Raw genomic sequence first — 27,988 nt, 5'->3', positions numbered from 1 at the left:
CCCCACCCATCTGCTTTGTGGCCACAATGGCTAGAAATTCGGGGTGGGTTTAAAAATTCTGACTCAAGATCAGATTTGGTGGTTTTCCTTCTGTCAAAAAATTTGCTTCTAGCCCACATGCCAGTTCCAAAGACTATCAAGGTCACCATTGTGTCACTGGTATAAGACCTTTTAGTGGAATGTTTTTAAGAAGAAAAAGGTGCCAGGGCTCACCATGAAGTCGTTACAGAGGCGTCCCACTTTTAACATTGGGGGGGGTGCTGGTACTGCGTACCCTTGAGTACCTCCAGGGGAAGCACTGTGTTTATCTAGAGTTTTATATACCAGCTGTACACTTCCACTACCATCTTGTCAAAGAACTACAAATTTCTAGATAAAGGCTATCTAGAAATGCTGGGGTGAGTTTTAAAGAAAACAAGGTTAGTTGTACAAACCATTTTTTAATTTAATTTATTAATTGCTTCCTATGAGGTATCCCAAACAATTTATATCATAATAAAAACAGATATGACAGTTAAATATATCAAAACAGTTAAAGCAATTGCACATATAAAATGTTTTTCTTTCAAAAAAAAACATGTTTATGTACATATTTTTTAAAAAGACAATCATGGTGCATGCGTTAATTAAAATTCAATGCAGATGCCACCTGGGTTAAGAGCTCCATTTAGAAGGCTTGTTGATACGGAATGCACTCTTGAAAGACTTTCTAGTGCAGTCTACAATATAAGGTCAGGTCTAAGCTTTCTTTATTCCTTTTTAACTGTGGAGCAGTTCAGAAATTGCTATTTGCTGATAAATTTGGCTGCTTGATGGGAGGAAAGAGGACAGTGAGCTATCATTTCAATAGTAAGGCTTCATTGCCCTGAGATCTTTTGATCAAAAGTAGTAAATTAATACAGGTGGCGCTGTGGGTTAAAGCCTCAGCGCCTAGGACTTGCCGATCGAAAGGTCGGCAGTTCGAATCCCTGCTGCGGGGTGCGCTCCCGCTGCTCGGTCCCAGCGCCTGCCAACCTAGCAGTTCGAAAGCACCTCCGGGTGCAAGTAGATAAATAGGGACCGCTTACCAGCGGGAAGGTAAACGGCGTTTCCGTGTGCAGCTCTGGCTCACCAGATGCAGCTTTGTCACGCTGGCCACGTGACCCGGAAGTGTCTCCGGACAGCGCTGGCCCCTGGCCTCTTAAGTGAGATGGGCGCACAACCCCAGAGTCTGTCAAGACTGGCCCATACGGGCAGGGGTACCTTTACCTTTACTTTAGTAAATTAATAAATAAAATAAAGTAACTTTGTCCCTTCCCCTGAATGCTATCAGTGGAATAAAATATGTGCAATAAGGAAATAATAATAATAATAAATAAATGCCTGTAAACTTCATTAATATCATGCCTTCTCTTTCTAACATTTGCGGGGGGTGAGTGGCTGGCTGACTCCTGGGATGGAGGGTGGAAATGGAAGGGAGTCATGCTCACTTATCTCCATTATTTGTGTTTTACCGGTTTCCTGGTAACCGAATTTGTGGTTGCTGTGGCCCAGAATTTACCACTGTTTTGCTAGGAAACTATGCACAGTTCTGTCCACAGTTGTGTTCATGAGTTGTCCCCAATACTTCACGTGACACCTTCATGCTATTGCAGCCTCGATGAACATGTGGGGCAAAATGTGGCAGCTAAGGAGGAGACACTATTTTCAATACAGTGGTACCTTGGTTTCAGAACAGTCCTGTTTACGAACAATTCGGTTTACGAACTCCGCAAAACTGGAAGTAGTGTCCCGGTTTGCGAACTTTACCTAAGAATGGAATCTAAACGGTGGAAGGGCACCGGCGGCGAGAGGCCTCATTAGGGAAAGTGCACCTCGGTTTAGGAACGGTTACGGTTTAAGAACAGACTTCCGGAACAAATTAAGTTTGTAAACTGAGGTACCACTGTACTTCCCTGTGTCAAGAAAATTCCACTGTGTGTATAAAAGTAGCACATCAGCCCTTTGACTGATGTGCTGATTTTCTGTTTGCAAGGAGCTATGTCTGTGTGTGTTTTACATGGCCACACTCAAAAACAATTCCCCCCAGCTGCAGTCTTGAACTAATATTGACCATTGTGCACAATCATTCTGCTGCAGATGTTCATCCAGCCCATCTACCTTTGTGTGTGTGTAAAAAAGGATTCCCTTAATATTTTTTTTGTTTTTTAAATAGCCCCAAGATTGGGTGCTCTTACCCCTTGTAGCCAACAGGGGGCAGACTGCTGTCCCCTGCTTGCACATCTTGTTAAAACGGAAGCCGTGACCTGGTCGCAGGTACGTCTATGTGTTGAGGGGTGTGTGTTTGAAATACCGCTCTAAACAATCCTGGCAAGTCCGTGCTTGGCCGAGTGCCTGACCCACCCACAGAGCTATAAAAGCTTCCAGCTCAGAGCAAACACGAGGTTGCAAAAATGACTTCCACTTTTGAGCAAGTGGCAGTTCCGGTGTCTGTGTGTCACACATGCAGGGAGGAAGTTGATAAGAGGTGGGGGAGTGCAGAGAAACGCCCTGAGCTGAGGGGCCTTGTGGAAACGCCAGCAAGTCAACTGAGCAGTCCACAGAAATCCCCGAACCCTCTTCCTGGTCCACGCTGGTGTCCAAAGAGTTCTTTGCGTAGAGACCGCAGCCTCAAGGTAGGGTTCTTATCTGGTTTATGGCTTACGGGTTTAGTTTTGACAGATTAAGAAGAGGAACCTCCTCCTCCTCTCAACTATTCCTAGACAGGCTCACTTGTGCACAAACCCATGGGGCCTCTCCACTGTCCAACAATGGTGGGGCCATCACTTGAACTAGGTGCCCCGCAACAGGAGAGAGCGATTGCTTTCCAGCCCTCCTTGTGGACTTCCTGGAAGTATTTGGTTTTCCACTGTGGGAAGCAGAATGCTGAATTGGATAGACCATTGATCTCCTCCAACAGGGCTGTTCTTTATTTTGTGGGAGAATCCTATGTAGGTCAGAGCACACTTCCTCACATGTTCTCCTCAGCAGGGATGGAGATTCTGCCACCGTTCCTGGTGTGGTTAGACTCCATCTCCCATTAGTCCCAACCAGCATGACCAATGGTCAAGGATGATAGGAGCTGGAGTCCAGCAAACATGCAGCAGGCCACAGGTTCTCCAATCCTTGTACTTGGCACAGAGAGTAAAGTAGCAAACAGTAGGGGGATGGAAACTCTGGAACGGAAGAGCTTATTCTAGCCTGTGGTAATTCTGCGCAAAAGTCTAATGACCACTGTAAGCACAGTGACCTTTCACATCAGAAGGGATTGGCAATAATACAAATCCTCCTGACTTTAAATCTCGTGTTGCAGGGTGGGTGGGAGAGCATTGGCTACGAATGAGTCCTAAATAAATTGGAATCAAATTTGGTGATGAATTCTAGTTCAGCTATTTCTCTATTGTTTGGTTAAAACTGTTGACTGCAGCAGGACTTCACATGGGATTTAAATGCTGGCCTGCCTTACTCTGCATATCTCTGAGGATCCTTCTACAGTTTAAGCATTTTGGCAGGTTGGCTGTACCGACCTTGCCTCCTGTGCATTTAACAGCAAGCTGACCCAAGATAAATTAAGCACATTAAAAAATGCTAGGAGACCTCTTCATCTCCATAAGCACCCAATTTCTCTTAGGGAGCATTATCGTACTTGTGCTATTTTATTCTCTAGGTTATTTAATCCAGGACAAAGGGAACATCCCCTGTAAAATACCCAGTCGCTTGCCCTGGAGGAAGTGAAATGCCTCTACTTCCTTCTATTTCTGATGCTCAGGGTGTGAGCGCCAATCCCTGTTTGGCCAAAATGGCACCACCCACACACAAGAGAGAGAGATTAGGATCCCACTTCTTACTGTGCCCACTTGTAAAAAAGAGGAGGGTCACCTTTGCTCTTGATAATATGCTAAAGGGCTTGCGGGTTTTCCTGGAAACGGTTGTAATAATAACTGACACTTGATCATGGTGGATTGTATGTGTCTAGGAGGGGGTGTTGCTTAAAATGACTTCAAATTACTTTGGGCACTGCTAATTTATAGGTTTGTTTGCCACTGAGTCAAATTAAGATGATGGATGGTGGAGGTCTTACCAGCACTTGTACTTTGCTTCCCCATAAGCAAAATGTAAAAAGACATGCTTTAAAAATGAAGGGGAAGAAGGAGAAACTTGGGGCCTCCCACTGCGGCACAATTTCTGTTCTCATACTGAGGTAAAGTTCTTAACCCAAGGTACTATTTCTGGGTTTGCGGAGTCTGTAACCTGAAGTGTCTGTACCCTGAAGCATCTGTGACCCGAGGTACCACTGTACAACTCTTGTCAGCCCCAGAAAGCATGGGCAATGGCTGTGCATGATGGGACTGGAGTTTAGCAGCATCTGTTTGGCCAAAGGTTCCCCACACCTGCCATGCAGCACCCCTGAACAATCTATCGGTGGCCTTGTTCTGCTACCTTTGGGGCATGGGGGACAATGCACTTAGTTTGGAGAGTTCAGAGAGGACTAGAAGCTTGAAGGGCAGAGTTTCATGCAGCTCAGTCGAGGCTTTGGGGCCATCATGACTCATTGTAACATGAGCAAAAGACAAATTTAGCACAACTGGAGAGGGGAGATCATAGTACCAAGAAGGGAAGGAAGACAAGAAAGCTGGAGATTATAGCAGTCTAGACAAGGCCTTTGACAGGAAGCGTCTTACCCAGTTCTGTTCCATCCTGTTGGTAGGAGTGAGCCTTGCTCTGGGCGCATGGAAGATTATGCTGCTTGATTTCAAACCACACAGGAAGAAATGGGTTAATTGTCAAACCTGGCTTGCAGGTTGTAAATATGGAGAGTGCATTGCACAGTGCTGGGCCTCTCCCTGCAATATGCTAGGGTTCGATTTTAAAAAAGAAAATTTCCAGGAGTGGTTTTGTCTTTTGTTTTGACACAAAAGTATTCAACTATGCTATTCCTTCCCCTGTAGACCTCATCTACTCTATATGTTTAAAGCAGAATCATTCCACTGTAATAATAATAATAATAATAATAATAATAATAATAATAATAATAATAATAATAATTTATTTATTTATACCCTGCCCATCTGGCTGGGCTTCCCCAGCCACTCTGGGCGGCTTCCAAAAAGAAATATTAAAATACTGTACTACATCAAACATTAAAAGCCTCCCTAAACAGGGCCGCCTTCAGATGTCTTCTAAAAGTCTGGTTGTTCTCTTTGACATCTGGTGGGAGGGCATTCCACAGGGAGGGCGCCACTACCGAGAAGGCCCTCGTGGCTCCCCCCCCCCTCAATAATCCTGGGAAATGTAATCTGTTATGGGTGCTGGGAGTTGTTAGGAGACACCCCCCCTGATTCCCCTACCAGAACTACAATTCTCATTCCCTCTTCCCAAGGAACACCACCTACTGTGGCGGCAGGCAGCAGTGTGGGGTGAGGGGAGTGGAGGCTGAGCACCCACAGAAACACATTTGTGGGTGCCCAGGCCCCCTGGAATTGGTGCCCCTGCATGTGGCCCTCGGAAGGTTGCCCAGAAGAGAATGTGGCCCCCAATATGAAAATGGTTTTCTGCCACAGGTTTAAGGCTTGGAACGGTAGCAGGAGCTTCTTGAATTGAACCTGGAAATGAACTGTCGGTGCTTTTTCTTTCTCTCAACCCTTGTATCCTCTCCTCTCTAGGGCTCTCACTATGGCTGGGCTGAAAACAGCCAGTGGGGAATACATTGATGACTCTTGGGAGCTCAGAGCCTTTGTGGAAGATCTGGGACCCGAAGCTGACCCAGTCACCCTCCGGGTCACCGGCAACATGCATATCGGCGGCATAATGCTGCAGATTGTGGATAAATTAAGTACGTCTTCCAAGATGTTTTCCCTCACTGCTTTTCTTGTTGAAAGAGGGCGATATCCAACTCAGCCTCCATATACAACATATATTTAAAGCACACACCCCGAATCCTGGGAACTGTAGTTTCCTCCCACAGAGGTAGAATGCCCAGCACCCTTAACAAACTACAGTTCCCAGGATTCTTCTATGGTGTGTACAAAGGATACTCCTGGACCCATTTGTGTGTGTTTGGGAGAATAATTGTGACTCAGTGGAGGTGGGGGAATTGTGGTCGGATCATTTTCCTGTGTGGGTTTCTGGCACTGCTTAGATAAGCAGTATGTATAAGCTTAGAGCCTGTCATTTTCAGGGGAACTGGTGCTAGTTCCCCTTACAACCCACTTGGAGGGTGATGTGATAAGTAGGCCCAGAACTAACCAAGCTATTCTTAGCTGAACAGGGCTAGGGCCATTTTGACAGCTGTTTCTGAGGTGGCACAGTCCTTGCAAAGTGGCTGTACCATGTCAACTTAATGCACGGAGCACAGAGAAAATGGGGGAAATGGAGCCGTTAAAAACCAGGTGGACTCCAGAAGGTTGTGTAGAAGGGAATGCGGCCCTTGGGTGGAAAAAGGTTTCCCAACACTCATTTAAATCAAGCCACCCTGGATTATTTATTATTTTCAGTTCTGTATTCTCTGGGCCTGTGTCTTGATGCTAATGCTAAAGGGTTTCCCTGCCTCAACTTTCCTGCTTCCAGAGCTTCAGAGGGACTGGTCAGATCATGCCCTGTGGTGGGAGCAGAAGAAACTTTGGCTGCTGAAGACCAACTGGAGCCTGGATAAATATGGGATCTTGGCTGATGCCAAACTTCAGTTCACTCCCCAGCACAAGCCTATACTCCTTTCCCTACCGAATCGCTGCAAAGTCAGGATCCGGGCAAACTTTGCCCAGCCAGTCTTCCGCACAGTTGCTGACCTCTGCAAGATACTTGGTGAGACCACAAAAAGCTCAGAGCGCTTGTCTCCAAAGCTCTGAAATGTTATTTAGTGCAAGGGTTGCCAGTGCGAGGCCCATGGGCACCCAGTATCTCCTCAAAAACCCAAAATATGCTAGAGACTGTTTGCTCTTCCAGCTCAATTCCTGTTTCATACCTCCCAAGTACCCCAGAAAAATAAGGGGCATCCCATTTTTTCACATGAGATCGCAGTGGCCATTTTGGGTGTCACGATCTCGCGCGTTTTTGGGCACCGTGCAAAATCTCACCCGGGGGGGGCACTTTTCAGGTTGAGAGCACTGTGCAGGTCATGTGACTCACCCGGGAGCAGATCCAGGAAGATACGCATCCCAGTTTTGGCTGCATAAAAGTTGGACAGTATGCTGTTTGCACTGGCTTGACCATGGCCCTTTAAACGTGCCCACATTTAACTGGATGCCCCTGCTCTCCCTTCTGTTTTGAACAGAGGAGAGAGAGGTATAAAGAGCTTCTCTTTGTGAGGAACCATACTGATGGAAATGGGGCGTGGGGCATACCCACATTATGTTGTGTTCATATCTGTTTCTGTGATAATTTAGGTGTGGCAGCCATTTTGTGCTGTTCCACTTCCTCCCGGCAGCCATTTTGTCTTATCGCACATACACTTTGTGAGTGGCACCCACAGTACTTTCTGAACGTTGCAATGGGGCTCACTGTTCCCAAAAGGTTGGTGACCCTTTGCTTAGTGCCTGCCCAGCTGGTTCTGTTTCAGAGACTGGGCTTTCTGATGCTGTGTTTCCAAACCCTATGGTCTAGACATCAGAGGAGGATAGGGTGCCTGGCTCCAAATGCAGGCAGGGCAACTGCATTTTTATTCATTGTGCAGTGGCAGAGAAAGCTACAACGGCTGGAACTTTCTCCTCTGCACAATTAATCCTGCTCCCTGCCCTGCTATGCAGCTGATCACCCTTAGAATAATAGAATTGTAGAGTTTGCACTTTTATTTGCAACTATTTATACATACCTGCCAACATTTATCCAATGAAAATAGGGACACCCTATTCAATAATAATAATATTTATACCCCACTCATCTGATTGGTTTGCCCCAATCTAGGCAGCTTCCAACATATATACAAACATAATAATTTTTTTTTTAAAAAACTTCCCTACATAGGGCTGCCTTCAGGTGTCTGCTAAGGGTTGTATAGTTACTTACCTCTTTGGCTCAGGGTTGCATAACTCCAACATTTATCCAATGAAAATAAGGACATCCTAAGGAAAAGTGAGACATTCCAGGATTAAATCAGAAACCGGAACAACTTCTATAAATCTGGGACTGTCCCTGGAAAATAGGGACACTTGGAGGGTCTGTTCATAGAAGTTTAAATTTTGAAGATGGCTGTGTTTCGGTTCTCATATTCTTTTTGGAAGGAGAATTGGGGAAGTTTGCCTTTAAATGCAAACTGAACTGAAATTATCTGGCTATGATTAGCCTGAATAAAGGACTCACGCAGGCTCTGCCCCTCTGCAGGTATCCGTCACTACGAAGAGCTGTCGTTACTGCGTGCGCCGGAGGAGAAGGAGAAGCGGAAGCAGAAGGACAAAGAGAGGAGCTCTGTAGCAAGCCATGACCTGACTGGGGTGCGCTTGCCAGCAAGTAAGGAACTTCGGGGTGTCCAAATGACTGACTGTGTGTGTGTGTGTGTGTGTGTGTGTGTGTGTACATTTGTGCATGCACCTGCCTGTGCAAAAGTGTGTAGCTATTTCCTATCCTGGAAATAGGATAAAGCAACGTTATCTCAGTCTATGAAAAACCTGGGGAAAAAAGTTAAGATGTCACTGAAGGCACCAGGTGGACCTCACTGGAGAGAGCATTCAACAGATGAGGAGCCACAACTAAAAAGGCCCCTCTCTGGAAGGCTACCTCTGCATTAGGAGAAGCATCCTGATGGCAAGAGCTGTTTTCACCATGGAAGCGTCTGCCTCAAGAGGTGGTAGGCACTGGAGGTGTTTAAGTAGAGGCTTTCAGGGATGCTGCTATTGCAAGATTCCTACACTGAGCAGGAATGACCTCCAAGGTCTCAATTCAGCTGTAAAATTCTGTGATTCCATGGGAGGCACTTCTCTCTTTAGAACTGGGTCTCTTCCCAGGGAATTTATTCTCGCCGCATGGAGCCCAGAAGTTCAGCTGCACTTACTTGAACAAGCCAAAGGTCATACAATGATCCTTCTCAAGAGGACAAATTATACAGGCTGCCCAATTCCGCACCCATGACCCCTCCGCCATTCTGTTCTGTCACCAGGTGCAGAGCAGCAGCTGTTCCGCGGCATGCCGGCTCACTTCTCGGACAGTGCCGAAACCGAGGCCTGCTACAGGATGCTGTCGGTCAGTCAGACTGGACTGACACCCGATCAGATCTTGCAGATGCACCGGCCAGGCTCCCTCTCCGAGAAGACGCAGATCAACAGCAGGTAAGGAGAAGAGGGCTAGTTAGCTTGGGCAAACTGTAGGACAACTATGACGTAGAAGGGAAGGCAAAAGGCGGGACCCCCGAATTTTGGCGTTGCACAGGGCACCGCTGTAATTTGAGACCCCAAGGTCCACCACTGTCTTGAATGCAAGAGTTTGAGATACTTTGCTAGAGAGTGGTATCTGCTTATCTACTAACACAGTATTTTGCAGGAGAGAGTCAAGCGCTGGTTGGAATTCCATGTTTGTAATTAAGAGTGGATTTCTCTCCCAGGTGGCTGGACTCGTCGCGGACTTTGCTGCAGCAAGAAGTGAAAGAAAACGATTGTTTGTGGCTACGTTTCAAATATTACAGCTTCTTTGACCTGGAGCCCAAGGTCAGTGCTCCCCTTGGATCTGGGCCTTCAGCCTTACCCCACTTGTTTCTGTAAAAAATAATATGCATCCCCTAAGCTGGTGGCTGCTCCAAAATCCTTCTGAGGATCTCAGTTGTCTTTGTGTGTGTGTGTAGGTGCGTTTCTACTCCTCACGACTTGGGGTGCTTCTAGTCCTAATGACCAGGGAGCAAAACATATAAACAGGTGTTTTTTTAAGTGTCGGTAAACCTTGCTGAAGATGTAGGGTTGCTTTGCCCATCGTCTGTGACATGTTTAGTATGTGATGTGACATTTTAATTTAAATTAAATTAAATATTTAAATTAAAACATATATTTGCCTTGGAGTGCATGCCACAGGGAACTACCAATTTGTAGAGAGTTGCTTGCAGTGCAAGTCCCCACCCTTTGCTTTTTAATGTGTAAGGGGGAAACTGTGGCCCTCCAGGTGTTGCTGGTCTCCCAGCTTCCATCATCTCTGACCACTGGCCACACTGGTTGGGGCCTGATGGTAGTTGGAGTCCCAACATCTGGAGGAGCACAAGTTCCCCATCCCTGATGTAAGGGAAGATCTTGTATTCCACCTAAACAGGAAGACAGGTGGGTTAAAAATGCACTTAACTTCCTGGAGGAGGTGAAATTTGAACCCTGGTTTGGCACTCAGCCTCTGCTGTTGCTCGTTCCCTCCCATGTAGTACGATGCCGTGAGGATCAACCAGCTGTATGAACAGGCGCGTTGGGCCGTGCTACTAGAGGAGACAGATTGCACCGAGGAAGAGATGGTGGTGTTTGCGGCTCTGCAGGTAACCTTTTTCTCCCTGGACAAAAAGTTTTATGAGTGTTAGAATCATAGACTTGCAGAGTTGGAAGGGACCACAAGGGTCATTTAGTCCAACCCCCTGCAATGCAGGAATCATTTGCCCAACGCGGGGCTCAAACCCCTGACTCCGAGCTTAAGAGTCTCTTGCTCTACCAACTGAGCTGGAATTAGTCCTTGAATGCTGATGGAGCTTCTCTGTTGTCTGGACAAAGGACGGAGACAGGAGCGTGTATATAAATTAGCCTACTGCAAAAAAGGAAAACTTACATTAATTGCTCCACTCGCTTTGTTGGTTTATGGAAAAATAGATATATATGGGATATAAGGATAATTCCCTGGACGCAAAGATCTGGTTCTGGGGTTCTCTTTGGTGAGAGAACCCCAGCAGAGATTTAAAATCGCAAAACATGCAGCAAAGTGAAGCATGGAAATATAGGTCGCTGGACTTTAAAATTAGCCTTTCCAAAGTTTGCCCCTAGCATAGAAAAAGACTACACGCTTGGTAGGTAAAAAAATAATAATGATTTACTTACAAACTCTCCAAAGGCCAGATTCATGTGCTTTTTCATACAGCATTCAGAAAAAGTTACACAGGAAGTAAATCTTGGCTTAGTTACAGTGCTGAAAGTTCCTAAATTAGTGGTATAGGTATTCCACAGTGGCTTGTAAGAGACATGTGCTCTGAGCTGCAGCAACCAGCTCAGACCTCCTCACACCTTGAGCTTCTCTGGTAGACCAAAGTGTGAACAAATAGGCCTGATTACCCATTTCCTCCCTAGGTAAGGGGATGTGACCTTGCTAAGCCTGGCAGGACAGCTTACTCTATGGTATTAACCCCTTCATGCATTAATTAGACTTAAACAGACATCTGAAGGCAGTCCTGTTCAGAGAAGTTTTTAATGTGTGACATTTTAATGTATTTTTAATCTTTGTTGGAAGCCGCCAAGAGTGGCTGGGGAAACCCAGCCAGATGGGCAGGGTACAAATAATAAATTATTATAATATTATTAAGCACGTTGGTTATATGAGGCTGGTTATCCCACACTTTTGCCTCTGGCCCTGCTCACTGCTTGCATTTGACCCTCGGGAAGTTGCTCAGAAGGGAATACGGCCCTCGAGCTCAAAAAGTTTCCCTGCCCCTGCACTAGGCGGTGTGAAGAAATTGTTCTGTAAATAAGGAAATAAGTGTCCAGGGCTTTGTTTTGAGACTTGAGTGTCAGTGCTGCACAAAGCTAATTCAGAGCTTTCACTCCTTCCAGTATCATATCAATGAATTGTCTTTGAACACCAATCCCGTGGAGCAGTCTGGAGACTCTGGCCTTGACGACCTGGACAAGGCCCTCGCCACCTTGGAGGTCAAACTGGAAGGTTCGTCAGCAGCTCCCAACGTTCTGGTAAGTTCCCAACAGGGCCTGCCTTCCCTTATGCTGAGGCATTCTGCCTGGAGCCTCCCTCTCTTGATCTGAATGTTGTTGCCAGCAAGGTTTCTATCAGCTGCTGCTTCTGCTTCTGTTGCTATTTAGTTCCCTTTTTCCTTTGGGGTTTTCTGAAATGGGCTATTCATTTTATTTTCATTTACAAATCCTCTCCCATGAAATATCTCAAAGCAGTTTCACAATACAAGCAAACAATTGAACAATTCCGTATGTAAAATAAATAAACACATTACCTATATAAAAGCAATTTTTGAAAGGAGAAACAAATGTTCATCAGTAAACAGCTAAAAATGCCCTGTGTGTAATACAATTGATTTCATATGTAAAAAAAAAAAAGCAATTTCAAATCTAGTACAGATGGCAGTAAATATCTCCACTTAAGAGGCTTGTTAGAAAAGGAAAGTCTTTCCACCAGGGTCCAGAAGACAAGAGGGGTGGTATTTCTCTGATAGGTACCAGAATGGAGTTCCAAAAGATTGTATTCCGTGCTAGGCCTTCTCAGAGTAGACCCAAGTTGATAGACAGACTTAATTTACATTCATTAATTGCAACAGGGTCTACTCGGAGTAGAACCTAGATGGAGACAACCCAAAATGTTGCATTGTTTTATTTCTGCTGTTTGTATTATTATTATTATTATTATTATTATTATTATTTCTTTGACCATGAGACTGAAAGGCAGTCTATAAATACAGGAAATATGTAAAACCACCACAACAACAACACATATTTGTCATTTCCAAAATAGGACAGTCTCACAGTTATCCCAGAGTTAAAGGATTATCTCCGAATATTCAGGTGAGCTATCAAACCTTATGTTTCATGAGGGAATGGATCCTGGGGAAGGGCAGTGGCTCTCAGTGGTTAGATCACCTGCTTTCCATGCAGAAGGTCCCAGGTTCAATCCCTGTCATCTCCAGGAAGGGCTGGGATATTATGATCAACTAAAAACATTAGCAAAATGGGTGGAATTGAGCAGGATGTTTAAGGGTTTGGAACACAAGGCTTTATGGGGAACAAATGAAAGAGCTGGGTGTGTTTAGCTGGGAGAAGAGATGAAGCTCATGTCCTTCTGTCAGTCACCCTTTTTGCTCTTCAGGCCCCGTAAGCTGACTCTGAAGGGCTACAAGCAGTACTGGGTGATCTTCAAAGAGACCTCCATCTCCTACTACAAGAGTCCTGAAGAAGCTCTGGGGGAACCTGTGCAGCAACTCAGCCTCAAAGGTGAGTCCAGCCACCTTGCCAACGCCTCTTTCCCAATCCGGCATTAGTACGGCCTACTAATATGAGTAGTCCAAATATGAGTACAGTGGTACCTTGGTTTAAGAGCAGCTTAGTTTATGAACAACTTGGATTAAGAACGCTGCAAACCCGGGAGTAGGTGTTTTGGTTTGTGAACTTTGCCTTGCAAGCAGGACATGTTGAATGTGTTCCATTTGTAAATTGAGTCCTCTGCTGCTATGGGAAAGCATGCCTTGGTTTAAGAACGCTTTGGTTTAAGAACTGACTTCTGGAACAGATTAAGTTTGTAAACCAAGGTACTACTGTATATGAAACCTGCCTTATACTGCATCAGACCATTGGGTCCTTCCAGTTTAGTATCATCTACGCTGACTGGCACAGAGACTCTCGAGGGTTTCAGACCAAGAGTCCCTGTCAGAACTATCTAGAGATGTGAGGAATTGAACCCGAGTCCTTCTGCAAAAAAATTGCTCTATCCCTGAGCCTCCAGCCCTTTTCCTCAAAGAGAAAGTGCAGCTCCATGAGTGTAGGGATAGACAGACCAGTGGTCCCAATTCTCTGCATAAGACAGCATTGTATGCCAGCTTCTAACTGTTCCTAACCCTGTTTCTGCCCCACTCCAGGCTGTGAGGTTGTGCCGGACGTCAACATCTCTGGCCAGAAATTTTGCATCAAGCTCTTGGTACCTTCCCCCGATGGGATGAGCGAAGTACATTTGCGATGTTCGGATGTGAGTGGGGTGGTGGGGAAGCCCGGTTTAGAACCACAGTTTAGGGCTGCCATACGTCAACAATCTTGGGGTCTTCCTAAAAAGAAAGCTCAACAACTTTTCGGGGAGTCCTGGTTTTTACTTTTTGAACTATGGCAACCCTACCATAGTTGGAAGGAGCCCTTAAAGTCATCATCTAAAATCAGTGCAACTGCAGCACTGCATCTCTGACAGGTGGGCCGCCTTTCCCCTCCCAGAGCTTACAATTCCCAGTGGTTTAACCATCAGTGCCTCTCCCCAGGGAACTCTGGAAGCGGGTTTTGTGAACCATCCTGAGATTTTCTATAAATCTAATAAGCTTGATAAATCAATAAAGAAATAATAGCTCTTTGATGTGAAACAGGAGTCTCTGAACACCACTCAGCACCCTTAACAAACTACAGATTTTTTTTGGGGGGGGGGAGCCATAGCTATTTACAGTGGTATCATAGCACTTTAAATGTATGGCAAGAACGTGGCCAGGGCCTTGGTTTTCTCAATAGTCTGTGTGCTGCAGTATTCTGACTAACTGCAGTTTCCAGGCCGAGTACAAAGAATGCCCCCACAAAGCCTGGACCTCGGATCTAGCGCCATCCCAGTTGACTTCCTCCAAACAGCCTTGTATAAGGATGGGTGAGGGGCTAGAGCGAACTCAGTGTAAGGCAAGTGTCTTCCTCCTCTCCCTCCCCAGGAGCAGCAATATGCCCGTTGGATGGCAGGTTGTAGGTTGGCAGCGAAGGGGAAGACCATGGCAGACTCATCCTACCAGGCCGAGGTGGAGAACATCCTGTCCTTTCTGAAGCTGCAGCAAACCAACCCGGACGCCCGCCTTGCCCAGCAGGCCGAGGGAGCCCAGTGGCTCGTGTCTCCTCGCTACCAGAAGAAATTCAAACCAAAGCAGGTAATTTTCGGCCGCACGGCCCCAAACCACCCTGACCACTGACTGATTGCTTTGGCAGCAGTTGCCAGGAGAAAAAGTCAATCTACAAATCAGATCCATTGAAGTCTTAACATGGGGCATTCCTATAGATTGGGAGTGGGGAACTTTTGGCCCTCAAGACTACAACTCCCATCATGGTCACATTATTAGTATTAATTTATTATATACCTCTCAGTTGCCAAAGTAGCTTCTAAGCAGTTCACAAACATCAAACCAATTTCTTTTTTTAAAGAAAAATAGGTAAAGGTAAAGGGATCCCTGACCATTAGGTCCAGTCGTGACCGACTCTGGGGTTGCGGCGCTCATCTCACTTTATTGGCCGAGGGAGCCGGCGTTCAGCTTCCGGGTCATGTGGCCGGCATGACTAAGCCGCTTCTGGCGAACCAGAGCAGTGCACGGAAATGCTGTTTACCTTCCCCCCAGAGCGGTACCTATTTATCTACTTGCACTTTGAGGTGCTATTGAACTGCTAGGTTGGCAGGAGCAGGGACCAAGCAACGGGAGCTCACCCCGTCGCAGGGATTCGAACCACCGACCTTCTGATTGGCAAGTCCTAGGCTCTGTGGTTTAACCCACAGCGCCACCCACGCCCCTTAAAAAAAATAATACACATAATTAAAATCTGCCTTAGGTTTTTCAAAGCTGCTTTGTTGATTCACTATGCATTCACACACCTCTTGAGATACCTTGACTAAATTCTTTTGCACAATGGTTGTGAGGCCAAGGAGGAGGTTTGCACTAATCTCTCACTTTGCAACTCTCACAGTTAACCCCTCGCATCCTGGAGGCCTACCAGAACGTGGCCCAGCTGTCGCTCCCTGATGCCAAGATGAAGTTTATTCAAGTTTGGCAGTCGCTTCCCGATTTTGGCATCTCTTATTTTGTAGTCAGGTAAAGAAACTGCTGAGCTTCCCTGAAAACCATTTGGGGGGAACTGAAGTACCTTTTCATTAACTGCCGCTGGTGTCGACAGCACGTATGAAAAATCTTTCAGCGTTATTTATTTTATTTTATTCTGAAAGGCAACTTCTGGAAGTTATTTGCATGTCTGAAGAAGACTTTCCTTCTCCCTTTCTCATGATAGGTGTTTAATTGAAATAAATTGATGTGTAGTACACAACACCCCACACACCTCTGATAATAGTAGAATTTGGGGGCAACCAGTGAAACCAGAGAAGGCAGACAAGAGGGAGCCCTTCATCTGATGCATAGAACATAGCTATGTTTAACCTCCAGAGTCAGAGGCAGTTTACCTCTGAATACCAGTTGCTGAGAATAACAGATTGGCAGCGGGGATTAGGAGAGTCTCTCTTGCATTCAGGGCCTGCTTGCAGGCTCCCCACAGACATTGGCTGGCCATTGTGAGAACAGGATGCTGGATTGGATGGGCCTTTTGGTCTGACAGGGTGACAGATGCTGTGTTAAAACCATCTAAGAAGACGTGCAAAAAATCCAGAGGTCTGTCTAGGGCTGTTGGTCATTATGGCAAAATGGAACTTCCAGATTCAGAAGCACAGATATCACTGAATATCAGTTGCTGAGGAGCAATGAAAGGAGTGAACCACTGCCATCATGGCTGGCTGGAGGCATCTGGTTGGCCACCGTGGAAGGCAGGATGTTGGACTTTGCATCAGAGCAACCTCTGCTGGTTATTTTGTTTTTTAAAAAATAATGATCAAGGTCAACCAAATGCAGATTTAAAATCCTGTTGGTTTTCAGCACCAAAGAGTTGAGCCCTAAATTCTCCTGAGAGCAGACCTACTGAAAATAATGAAGCCAGGTTAGTCATGCCAATTAATTTCAGTGGGTCTACTCTGAGTAAGACTGTGCTTAGATACAACCCATTGCTAGGCAGAGTCTCCTGATGCTATCTTCCTCCTGTCTCCTGAATAGGAATTGCTTTGGATAACTTTCTTACTGAAATTCATGGAGTTAAAAATTGCGCAGTTCATGGCTGGATCATGTCTTTACAATGTTAAGCTGCATAAATGTTTTATAATTTGGGATAAAAAATTCTGGAGGTGTAGCTCAGCTATTATATTGCAGCAAACCCAACGAAGTATTTTGTGGCACCTTAGAGTCTAACAAATTTATTGCTGCATAAACTTTTGCGGCTTAACTGCCTCTGATGAAGGGGACTCTAGCCTACCAAAGCTTAAGCCACTATAAATTTTAGTCTTTTTAATGCCACAACACCATTTTTATTTATTTAATTCATGTGATTTATGCACCGTTTGATTGTAGAAAACCTCAAAGTGGTTTACTATAAAATGTATAGGGATGTCCAGCCCTTACTTTATTTAATGTCTTAACTTTTTCATAGTGCAAAACTTTGTTGCTATTATTTTCAAAAATCACAAAAAAGGTAAAAACACTTACCATCCCAGAACTTTTGCATTCATTCCCCCAACAAACTGCAGATTCCTTCCTATTGGGCTAGTAGATATCAACACTGCATACCTGCAATGCTTCTATTACAGGTAACTCCTCATTTGCGCACATTCAACATGCACGCAATTGCTGGCATATGCAGTTTTGGACACTAGGAAGGGGTGTGTGGCATAACAGGGCAGGGACAGGCTTACCTGTGTCCCGCTGATGCACACAGTGCCTCGGAGCGCATAAATGGGGAGTTGCCTGTACTGAAAACATGAGGACTGACTAGCGATTCGCTTTCCTTTTTAAACTGAAGATTGAAAATGTAGAGAAGGGGGCTGTAGTAGCTCTTAGAGGCAACCAGCCACCCCCCCCATAATTATTATTGCTATTATTTATTAAATTTGTAGCAGCTCCCTGCAGTGGTGGTGATGACGCAGCCTTTAGCTCTTCAATCACACACTCCCTCTAGATTAGTAGAGGAACCTTATAAATGCAAGCAAAAACGCAGAGCCTTGCCATCTTTGTGTGCAGGTTCAAGGGCAGCCGGAAGGACGAAATCTTGGGCATCGCCAACAACCGCTTGATCCGCATTGACCTGGCCGTTGGAGACGTGGTGAAGACCTGGCGGTTCAGCAATATGCGCCAGTGGAACGTCAACTGGGATATCCGGCAGGTCAGTGGTGGGGTGGGGACCTTGGGATTTGAGTTCTCTGAATATGCATTTCTCGTAGCCAGTGGAGGTGAGAGGGCAGGAAGTGCGGGTGATGGCACAGCCCTTCCCATTTTCCCTTAAGTGGCAAAACAGGACAGGCTGCCCCTACCTCCATGCTCCATCGTCCCCGACCATTGGCTGTGGATGATGGAAGTTGTGAGTTGAGCAACATTTGGAGGGCACCAACGTTGCCTATCCTTGCATTAGATTTGATTGAGACAAATGCACAAGTAAAAGGACATGTCTTCCTCCCCATCCCCCACTGCAGTTTTGGCCTAAAGAGAACAACCCTTTAAACTTTTTTGCTTATTCGCCTGTACAAGATTTATACGCACCATAGGTGACCACCCAAAGAGACGTCCGCAAGCTCAGCTTTTAACCTTCTTTCCCCAGGTGGCCATAGAGTTTGATGAGCACATCAACGTGGCCTTCAGCTGCATTTCTGCCGGCTGCAAGATCGTGCACGAGTACATTGGCGGGTACATCTTCTTGTCCACCCGCGCAAATGACAGGAGCCAGACGCTGGATGAAGAACTCTTCCACAAGCTGACGGGAGGCCATGAAGCTCTCTGACCTTCTTCCACACCTTAGGGCTCCCCCAGAAACTGCGCACACTAGGCCAGTCTCTTTGTGGAGGCGTCTAAGCAGAGACTCTTAACCGGGGTCAATTGTGCCCTATAATCGCTTGGGAATACTTACTGGGCATGATAAATATTTCCCAATAGGAGCATAGGCACAGAGATCTGCAGGAATTGTATTCTAAGGAGTGTGGCAATTGGGGTGCTTGTTGTAGAGAGGGAGGGATGTCTTATCATGCCTTTTTCTTGGGAGGGGATGCGCAAATTCCTGGAACCAGCCTAGGCACCCCAAATCCATTATCTGCCCCTTCTGCATTATGTTAGGGTGTCTATACCCTGCAGAGCCTTCCTGCAGTTCACTCGGGGGGAGTGTGTGTGTGTGCTCAGCGTTAAGTCAGCAATTGTTGTGGGGGGCAGTTAAGGATATTTCGATGTCACAAAATTATATTGTTGTCTCTTTTGCTGGGGGATTTGCTTTCTTTGTTTTCGTTATCTATCCCAAGGAGCTACAAAAATATACAAATAAATACATACTTGGAAACGCTTCTCATTGTCCTTTCCCTACATTTTCCCACAATGACTTGTTTTGTCTCTGTGAAATAAACATATCATGTCACTGTTCACCTGAAAAACAATATCTGCCTCATTTATGGTTAGTCTATCCTTGGTTTTTCTCTTTTCGTTTTGTTCTGTTTCTTGCTTTCCCAGGTGGATGATGAGAATAATTCATTCTGCTCTCTGTGTTCAGATTTGAGTACTGATGCTTACGCTGCCAAAACAGCAGCACCCAGACATAATGGGGAGGTAGCAGCAGGCTGGAGAAAAGCAAAAAAAAAAGAAAAAAAAAGCCAAAAATAAAATAAAATTCCCAACAAGGAAAAGGGATGCCAAAGAAGTACAATGGAAACAGAAAAGCAGAAATTGCTACAGTTCCTCTGTGGTCTGGCATGGAAATCAGTTGAGCGAATACAATCAGTATTTTGTTCACATCATCACTTCAAACAATATGTAATCAGTTGCTTTTCTTTTTAAGTGTTTGGATAAGGGCTTTACATTGAAATGTATGTAAGTGACATAAATTACATAGAGGTAGATGCATCCAGTGGCTCAGGATCAGGACAGTTGAGGGACAACACACACCCTGGGGGACAAAAAAAAGCACATGGTGTGACTCCCCATAAAAGCATTGGGCACCCAGTATAGAGATTGCAGCCTCCACTCCTGATTTTTAGTTGCAAGGCATGTCACAGGAACATGAAACAAAAGTAGTCCTGAGGATGCACAAAGGCAATTGGGCTTAGTAGCTATAGTGCTAGGGACATCCAGATTCAATCCCAGCCATGAAGTTCACTGGGGGATTTTTGGCCAGTCATTTTTATTTGTGTTCTCTCTCTCTCTCTCTCAGGCTGACCTATGTCACAAGATTGTGAAGACAAGAGTGGGCGAGGGGAGAGAACGATGCTGCCCTGAGCTACTTGGGGAAGGGTGGGAATCTTCTCCAATTTTGTATTTGCTTAGGGTTGTTGTCATGCAACTGTTTGCTTGGCTGCCAACAGGTGGTGCTGTAGCCTGCAGAGTGATGCTAGCCTTCCAAGAGCTGCTGGCCCATCGCAGCTGCATTGGAGGCCCAAACAAGCTGCGGCAGAACAGTCACAACAGGCCACAGCGGCTCCTCAGAAACCATCCTACTCTGGTGCTGCCACCGCCACTGCCCACCTCAGCAGCAGAGTGCAGGAATTTGGAATTTTGACAGATGGACAGGGCAACCCCCTTGTCAATCATGTGAGATAGCAACTATGCCATGCACAAGTACTTGCGAGTGCCAGGGCTTCCAGGGAGGTTTGGATTGGCAAGAGTTGTGGGTTTAGAGAACAACATGTGCAGGACTCTGGTTGTGATCTCAGCCCAGAAAGGCAGCACTGCAGGGCTTGTGGGTTAGAGCAAGCTGGACCTTGAAGTGCTAATTCAATGCAGCTGCAACTAAATCCTTCACGAGATTAGTGTAAAATTCATTCATTTTCCCCCAAGCCCACCCAGCACGCCTCAAAAGTTCTGGGTTTTGCAGCAGCATGAATGACAAGCTGCCCAAGCACTCCCGGGCCAGAGTGGCAAGAGGCAGGCTGCCCAACTCACGCCTAGGCTTGAGCTGTAGGGCCTCCATGAAGTAGCAGGGGAGCAGCAGCCCATTGGCATCGCCAGGAGTGAGGATCACTTCATTAGCCGAGCGGTAAAACTTGATTCCATCTGCAGAGAAGACATTTCACAGGTGTGAGACAGTTCAGCCCAGGACCACTTCCTCACCCTGCCCTATAGCGTGGTGCGAGATGAATGACAGGCAAGTTTGGAGTCCATTCCAGAGAGGGCTTTGCTGGCTGGGAGGAAGGCCCCCTAGGATTTAGGATGCTTGGATTCCATTCATTTATTCAAGGTAGTTTTACACCACTTGTTGGATAAAAAAAAGGGGGCACCCAGAGCAGCAAACTTGCTTACAATGATAAACAGCAAGATTGTAAGCCTGAGGGCAAGGAGAGCAAAATCGGATGCTAGTTCTGAATCACAACATTCTTACAAGAGTTCTTTCTGGTGGGGAGGGAAAGAAGAAGACTCCCTGCAGCTACACTTTCGCTGTATGATGGGTGGCAGCCAGGCTGGTCTCCCCCTTCCCATGTCATTCATCCTAGCAAGCAGTGAGATCAGTCTCCCAGTGTCCCTGGCCCCAGTGTGACACCCTTCAGCAACCCAGTCCCGTTTCTTAACAACAAAGTGTTATGACAAGAACAGCCAGCACGGCAGCAGACTATGGAGCTATGGGAAATGTCAGTTAACTAATTGCTTCTCTAAAGGGACAGTGTTCATCTGATGAGGAGGGTGCCCACTGGGTCTCTGTGTGAGGTCAGCAGTGGTCCCTCCCAGGGAGCTGCCCTATGGTGCCAGCCCCATTACAAACCCTCCTTTTGAGCAGGCAGCAAGCAAAAGGGTGGGGGATTGTATTAGAGGGTTCCTTGTCCTATTCCTCCTTTGACCTACAGGAGAGGTAGGGGAGTCTGCAGCTCTCCAACTCCCATCAGCCCCACCAGGCTGGCCAACGGGCATGGATGCTTGGAGCTGGAGTCTAGCACCATAGGGAGAGAATGCGTACAACCCACACAGTCTCTAGTTCCTTTCCACTTACCGGCCAGAGCCCTGGCGACATCAATGACTATAGCCACGTCACAGTTGCTTCTCATTCCTAGAAAGGAAAAACAACACATTTAAGGGCCTCTGTTATTCACTCCCGTCATGTCTCTTTAGTGGAGACAGTCCCTCTTTTTCTGATCTTTGCCGCAGAGCTACAATTCTCAGAATGGTTAAACAATCAATCTTTTTTCCTGGGGGGCGCTCTGGGAATTGGAGCTCTTTGAGCGGAACGGGGTCTTCTAGCAGCATGCAACAGCTATAACAAACCACATTTCCCAGAATTCTTTGGGAGAAGCCGTGACTGTTGAAAGCGGTGCAGTACAGTGGTACCTCGGGTTACATATGCTTCAGGTTACACACTCTGCTAACCCAGAAATAGTGCTTCAGGTTAAGAACTTTGCTTCAGGATAAGAACAGAAATCGGGCTCCGGCGGCGCAGCAGCAGCAGGAGGCCCCATTAGCTAAAGTGGTGCTTCAGGTTAAGAACAGTTTCAGGTTAAGTACAGACCTCCGGAACGAATTAAGTACTTAACCCGAGGTACCACTGTACTGCTTTAAATGTGTAGTACAAATGAGTTCTAGGATGCAGGCCAAATCCAAAGGCCTGGCAGACCTGATGAGGCTTGTGGGTCAGAGTTTCCCCACTGCTGGCTAGACAATATTGTTCCGGATTGACCAATGGTCTGGTGTGGTTTAAGGGAGCTTCCTGGGCAGAGAAGTCCCCCAACCCAACCGGCCAGAGAAGGTCCTTAGGCAAAAATCTCAATTCACAGCCAGGTGTTTTTCTTTCTCTTCTTTGGGATGGGAGTTGGGGCACTGCAGGCCACAGATTTGCAACACGAGGAACGGTATGCTCACCACTCCGGACAGCTCCATCCCCCGGCAACCCTGCCGCTAAATGGATGTGCGTCCTTCCCATCCGCGAGAGGCCACTGCGGCGAATTCCTGGCCAGTGGCGCAGATAGGTGCCATGGGCCACAACCTCTGGGAAATCCCGTGGGTCCAGTAGTGGGATCAACTCCAGTTCAGACACCTGGTGTGTTCATGGAACATTAATGGTCAGTTTATGAGGTTTTACCTGAGGGAGCCAACATACTTTCAAGTTTGCTGCCATAAGGAGGGGGCTAGGGGGAGCCCTTTTCAGCCCAGGGGCCACATTCCTTTTGGAGCAACCTTCTGGGGGCCACATGCCAGTGATGGGCTAGGTTAGAGGTCAAAGTGAGCAGAGCAACAAATATAAATTATATCCTGGCATAGTAGGCTAGTTCCTATGCACCCGCACAAACACCCCTCTATATTCAGGAACTCAATAGTTCACAGGCACATTCCAATCAGGCAAAAACATTCAAAAATATAAAACAGGGCTGTCAAAAGTTTCAAGGGCCAGATACAGAGGCCTGGAAGGCCCAAGGTTCCCCACTCCACAACTCATAAGGGCTAGAAACTCAGGCTAATACCACACTGGCATTTAGCATGGAATTGCAGCTCATTCCCGTTTTTGTTCCCATATATGACAACTCCTTCACCCTTTTCCCCACCTCCAGCGAGTGCCCTTGATTGGCCCGGATCTGGAGCTGCCCGCTGGAAGGGTGGGGGCGTAGAGCAAAGCGCTGCTTTTCATTTGTCTCCACAACGCGCTGCACGTCTTCCAGGGTCCAGGCCTTAAACTGTGGCAGATGAAGGACCTCCGCCACATCCACGAAGCCATCTGCAGTTTGGGAAGAACAAAATGTTTAAGAACTCCCTTCTTTGACAGCACTGTCAAGCCAGCCAGCTGGACTGAGGTGAGAAAAGAATGGCTAAAAATGTACATAGCTTTTAAATAAATTCCCCACAACATTAATAGTGAGAATGGAGCATAATGGAGGAACAGGTGCAATTTTAATTCAGGGCAGCGCCAAATGCTAGAGCAGCTTGAGAAACCAAAGGTAAATCCATCTTTAAAAGTTTAATTCAAGAGTGGGTAACCTCAGGCCCAGGGCCTGAATGTGGCCCTGCAGGTCTTTCTATGTGGCCCTCAGAACTCTCCCCAGGCCACCCCCGCCTCTCTCTTTTTGGGGCTGACTGAAATGTGTCCTTGAACTCTGATAATGCCTCTTGCTTGTCTGGATAGAAGACAGAAAATAGTGGTGGGGTTGAGTGTATGTGTAGCAATGTGTAGAGCCCCATGTACAAGAGCAAAATGTGCATTTATTGCTCCTCCCACGTGTGCCTCTGGCCCCGCCCACCATTGGCATGTGGCCCTCGGAAGGTTTCCCAAAAGGAAAAGCGGCCCTTGGGATGAACCAGATTCCCCATTCCAGATTTAATTAAATTCTCTTCCCCTGCAACTTGGCTCTACTGCTCAATTCACCTGTGCTCTGCAGGGAACTCATCGCAAAAATTTCCTCCCTGCTCAGAGGGCCAGGGTTTGTCCCAATTTGATTCCAGCTGGGCTGGTGAGTGGGTGGGTGGTTCATCTGAAGGTTTTCTTTAGAAGCTGCTCCACCAATAAATGGCTTCCAGTTTTGTAAAAAAAAAATGACACATTTGAGGGTTGCCAGCTTTTCCTTTTGGCAGGGCTCTTCTGCCTTTAACTGTCCTGTGGCTGGCAGAACAGGAGCAGGTGAAGGTTTTTTTCTTTTCTTTTTCCCAGGCAGTGTTGTGGGGTGTGGAAGGGCAGAAACACTCACCAAGCCCCATCTGTAGCCCCAATTTCTCTGCCCCATGGCGCAGAACGTAAGAAAGAGCCTTGGAGAGGCGAACACCTGCATCCTGAAACAAAGTTTGGAGACAAACAGTGCGAGGGTGAGTATTCAATTTTTTTTTACATTTTATGCTTCCAATTTTCTGCAGAGAGCACAAGGAAACATTGTGCGGATTCCCCAACAACCCAGTAAAGTGAATTTCATGGTTGAGGAAGGAATTGTTCCTGGGTCTCCTCAGCCCTAGCCTGGGGCAGGTGGGAGCCAATACTGTGCCCTGCAGATGCTGTTGGCCTCAGACACTGTTGCAGGCTGCAGTTATAGGAGAGGTGGAGGGCAGGGCCAATTCTGTCCTCCAGAGACCCTCCTTTTCCAGGGCTCAAGTATCTTCAAAAGTTGGCACAGGTGCAAAAATTTCACTAGAGGTTGCAAGGAAACGGAGAAGTTGCCAGTCTTAGAATTCTCCCTTCTAAACAGCTCTTTTATTCTATTATTTAAAAGTAGTACAGGAAAATGGTATCCTCCCAAGGTGGGCTACAACTAACCAGGCTGTTGTATTTTTACCTGATCTCTGTGACTCCTCCGGTTTCCGTGTTTTCTGCCTCTTCTGGGGGGATTTTGCAGACACTCCCCAGCATCTGGTGCTTCTCCATCCATAATGATGATGACTCAAAAATCCAGAAACCCCACGGGTAGTTGGCTGGGGGCGTTGAAACTACTGGACCTGTTTTCCAAAATCCTTATTTCCCCATGCCAGTTACTTACTGCAGCTTTCCCAGTTTTCTCTCTTCTCCCCTGTCTTTCGCAGGACTCCACTTCGGATCTCAACACCGCCTCCCTCCCCAGTTCCCCAAACGACACGCTCCCGAAGTGCGAGCGGCGCTCAGGAGGAAACCTTGACGTCTTTAAGAGTCAGCGAGCACGACGGACCGCACAGACTTCTGGGAGTTGTAGTTCCTACTCCCCACCTAAAAGCTGTTACTTATATGGTCTCTTTTTTCTACAGGCAAGAGACGCAGCTCAGTGGTAGAGCATCTGTTTTGCATGCGGCAGGTCCCAGGTTCAATCCCTGGCAATTCCCTGTCTGAAACGCTGCCAGCCAGTGCAAGCGATATGGGAGCAGGATGGACCAAGGGGTCGGACTTGTTATAAGGCCTCTTAGAATTGTAGCATTGGAAAGGGACCCTGACGGTCATCTAGTCTAACCCCCTGCAAAGCAGGAATCTTGCCCACAGCTGTCCCTGGGTGGGCTTGAACTACTAACCTTCTGGTTTTAACAGCCAGATGCACTGACCCATCACACCACTGCCAGGTGTTTACCACCACCTCCTTGACCCTAGCGGCATGCTCCTTTACTTGCTGCCATCTTTGTCCTGCTCAACTTTTTTGGGGTAGCTCAGGGGCGAGTGGAGGAGTGCGCTGCCATTCATGGGCGTACCATCAGGGTCAAGGCACAGGAGGTGGCAAACTGCTGGCAACAGTGAGCGCCTGGCAGTGGTGAGGGCCGAGGTGGGGCAGGCACAGGGGGTTTTGCCTCCAGCAGCAAAACATCCCTGGGCGCAGTCTGAAGTGTCTTCAAGGGCAGTCCCACGCACAGCACAGCACAGTAATCCATCCTGGAAGTTATCAGAGCATGGAGTCCTGCGGCCAAGTCACAGGAACCAGCCATAGTTTGGAAACAGTCCCTCAAGCCTCTGAGGCCACCTGAGCTTCAAGTGTCGGATCCAGGAGCACTCCCAAGCTACTGAAAGTTGCAATAAAGAACTGTTTTTGTAAGATTTCACTTCTCCAATGAGATTGTAGTGTGTGTGTGTGTGTGCACTTGTGTACAATGAGTGAGCATGCACACCTCAGTCCAGGAATAAAGGTGCTGGGCGACCATGAGGTGGCACTGTCCACCTTCCTTTTGAGCCTCCTTTTGTGTGCTTTATCCTGCCTTTTACTACTGGCCTATGGAAGGTCATTCCAAGGGTAAAGGAGCCTGAGACTGAGGCAGGGGGAGCTCCTTTGCAGGGGGATGCCAACAAAGTGGAAGAAACTTTACCAGCTGCTGGGTACGCATGTGCACTTTTCTGCTGTTCGATCTGCTAAAAGCCAATGATCATTTTCTTCCTTTCAATGGTATAGGGTTTTCATTCATTCATTAATATTAATTAATTTCCTCTCCTGTGTAGCTTTTTCCTTTTGTCATAAATTAATGCCCAAGTTTGATCAACTTGTGGGAAGCAGCTGTGGTGTTGGCATCTCTTTGTGAAATGGAGCTGCTGCCATGATTGGTTGCCACAGGCCTGGCAGGGGGGCATCTGGGGGTGCCACCGCCCCTCTTCCAAATGAGGTTCCCTTCCTGTGAGACTGCAGGGGAAGCAGGGGGCTGGTGTTGTGCCAACCCTCCTTGCTCTGAGTCACTCTGGCACTGTGCCACCTTTTCACTTTTTTAAAGGTGAGCCGGGCCTTTTCTGTGTATTCTACTAAACGCCCCCTTGATCTGCACTGCCACCATAGGTAATTTTTTTATCTGAACAAGTCAACAACCCTCACGTAGCCAAGGAAGAGGCATGTGGCAGAATACAACTGATTTATGAAAAAACGCTGAATGAGGACTTCAAGATGCCTCTGAGTACACAAGTGTATGGTTTCAAATGTCCCAGTATCTTATCTGTCCCTTTATTACAGTTCTAACCAGGCCATTATTCTATTCTTATGCCGCTCATCTAACCAACCCTGGTTCACATCCACCCCCAGCTCTTCCCTCTCTGATCTCCAGGCTCTAACTGACTCTCAACTGACTCCCTCCCAGCATTCAAACCACTCTTCAAACTCTCAGCCAATCATTGCTCACCATTCACTCTGGCGGAGGACACACGAGTGTTCTTTCTGGGATAGTCTGTCCACCTTTGGTCCGCACCCTGCACTCAGCTCTCCCCTGTGGCTCCTAGATGATGTCTAAAGGCGACAGGATCCACAACTGAGGAAACAGCTTCCACTGTCCGGCTAAACCAGGCAAAGGTAGCTGATGGGTCTCAAACCTCCAAGCTTTAGCACATTGACAAATAGGGAGTCCAACAGTCAAGAAGGCAGTTTCTGCACATGCTGTAGAGGGAAGTGAGGGCTGGATGGGTCTCGCCAACAGGGGAAGGTGAGCCTCTTTGTAGCAAACTCCTCTAAGGGGCAGTTCTCTTCTGAGACCCTTCCCTTTCCCAAAGGGAGAGGGGGCTTTGGGGGTCTCATTGTGTGTGAGGAGTCTGTGTGTCCAGCAAGTGAGGGGGAAAATATTGCGATGAGTGGAGTGTGTTGGATGGGGTGCAACAGGCTGGGGTGGGTATTACCATGGTCTTAGTGGCCATGCCATATCCCCCACCCCCAAGTGACTGCCCCATCCTGCCACAAGAAAGCAATGATTTTGGGGGGAGGGGGTCTCTCCTAGATGTCACCAAGTCCAACTGTTGTCAACCTAGCAGGTGAGGCCTCTTATTTACTCCATAACCTGGATTTTATGCATATTATCAGGCAGGGATGGTGGATTTGGAGTTTTCTAATTCCATTATCAGCAGGATAAATATTGCTACGACCCTCTGACTTGGCAGTCTCATTAAGTCAATTCTCTGCCTCTCATCCACGGAGTGAC

The 27,988-nt window shown here is 46.9% G+C and overlaps 2 protein-coding genes across 5 annotated transcripts in view; one reads left to right on the top strand and one right to left on the bottom strand.

Moving 5' to 3' along the window:
• Positions 1 to 27,901, bottom strand: part of TRPT1 (tRNA phosphotransferase 1) — a 130,278-nt gene extending 102,377 nt beyond the window's left edge. Inside the window, exons 1-7 of one of the 3 annotated variants that reach the window (XR_014163492.1) lie at positions 24,928 to 27,901; positions 24,352 to 24,433; positions 23,218 to 23,387; positions 22,538 to 22,712; positions 21,675 to 21,731; positions 20,636 to 20,746; positions 18,863 to 19,643 (exon numbers count right to left, since the gene is read on the bottom strand). Coding sequence is in view for 2 of the 3 variants with exons in the window: in XM_081891942.1 (XP_081748068.1) it covers positions 20,463 to 20,746; positions 21,675 to 21,731; positions 22,538 to 22,712; positions 23,218 to 23,387; positions 24,352 to 24,433; positions 24,928 to 25,020 (861 nt within the window). In the remaining variant the exon portion in view is untranslated. The other 2 variants (XM_081891943.1, XM_081891942.1) reach the window with 2 other exon arrangements.
• FERMT3 (FERM domain containing kindlin 3) lies at positions 2,462 to 18,821 on the top strand. Of its 2 annotated transcripts, XM_081891515.1 has the most exons (15): positions 2,462 to 2,654; positions 5,682 to 5,851; positions 6,586 to 6,819; positions 8,335 to 8,460; positions 9,107 to 9,275; positions 9,548 to 9,650; positions 10,343 to 10,450; positions 11,727 to 11,861; positions 12,652 to 12,701; positions 13,003 to 13,127; positions 13,769 to 13,875; positions 14,585 to 14,794; positions 15,600 to 15,724; positions 17,744 to 17,885; positions 18,318 to 18,821. In XM_081891515.1, the coding sequence occupies exons 2-15, from the start codon at positions 5,692 to 5,694 to the stop codon at positions 18,495 to 18,497; spliced, it is 1,974 nt and encodes a 657-aa protein (XP_081747641.1). In that variant the 5' UTR covers positions 2,462 to 2,654; positions 5,682 to 5,691; the 3' UTR covers positions 18,498 to 18,821. The 2 variants fall into 2 exon arrangements, with proteins under 2 accessions (XP_081747641.1, XP_081747642.1); XM_081891516.1 differs by lacking the exons at positions 2,462 to 2,654; positions 5,682 to 5,851; positions 6,586 to 6,819 and adding an exon at positions 7,413 to 7,527.
• Positions 27,902 to 27,988: the final 87 nt, after the last annotated feature.

The sequence above is a fragment of the Podarcis melisellensis genome, assembly GCF_964234715.1.
Source record: "Podarcis melisellensis genome assembly, chromosome: 16".
Lineage (NCBI taxonomy): Eukaryota > Metazoa > Chordata > Lepidosauria > Squamata > Lacertidae > Podarcis > Podarcis melisellensis.
The sequence above is the reverse complement of the archived record's forward strand: the minus strand, read 5'-3'. Positions and strand labels throughout refer to the sequence as shown.

Bases quoted from the DNA above. Each gene is read 5' to 3' on its own strand.
- FERMT3 (XM_081891515.1), top strand. From the start codon at position 5,692: ATGGCTGGGCTGAAAACAGCCAGTGGGGAATACATTGATGACTCTTGG. The intron at 5,852-6,585 runs GTACGTCTTCCA...TCCTGCTTCCAG, and splicing joins GCAGATTGTGGATAAATTAA to AGCTTCAGAGGGACTGGTCA. The intron at 14,795-15,599 runs GTAATTTTCGGC...CAACTCTCACAG, and splicing joins AGAAATTCAAACCAAAGCAG to TTAACCCCTCGCATCCTGGA.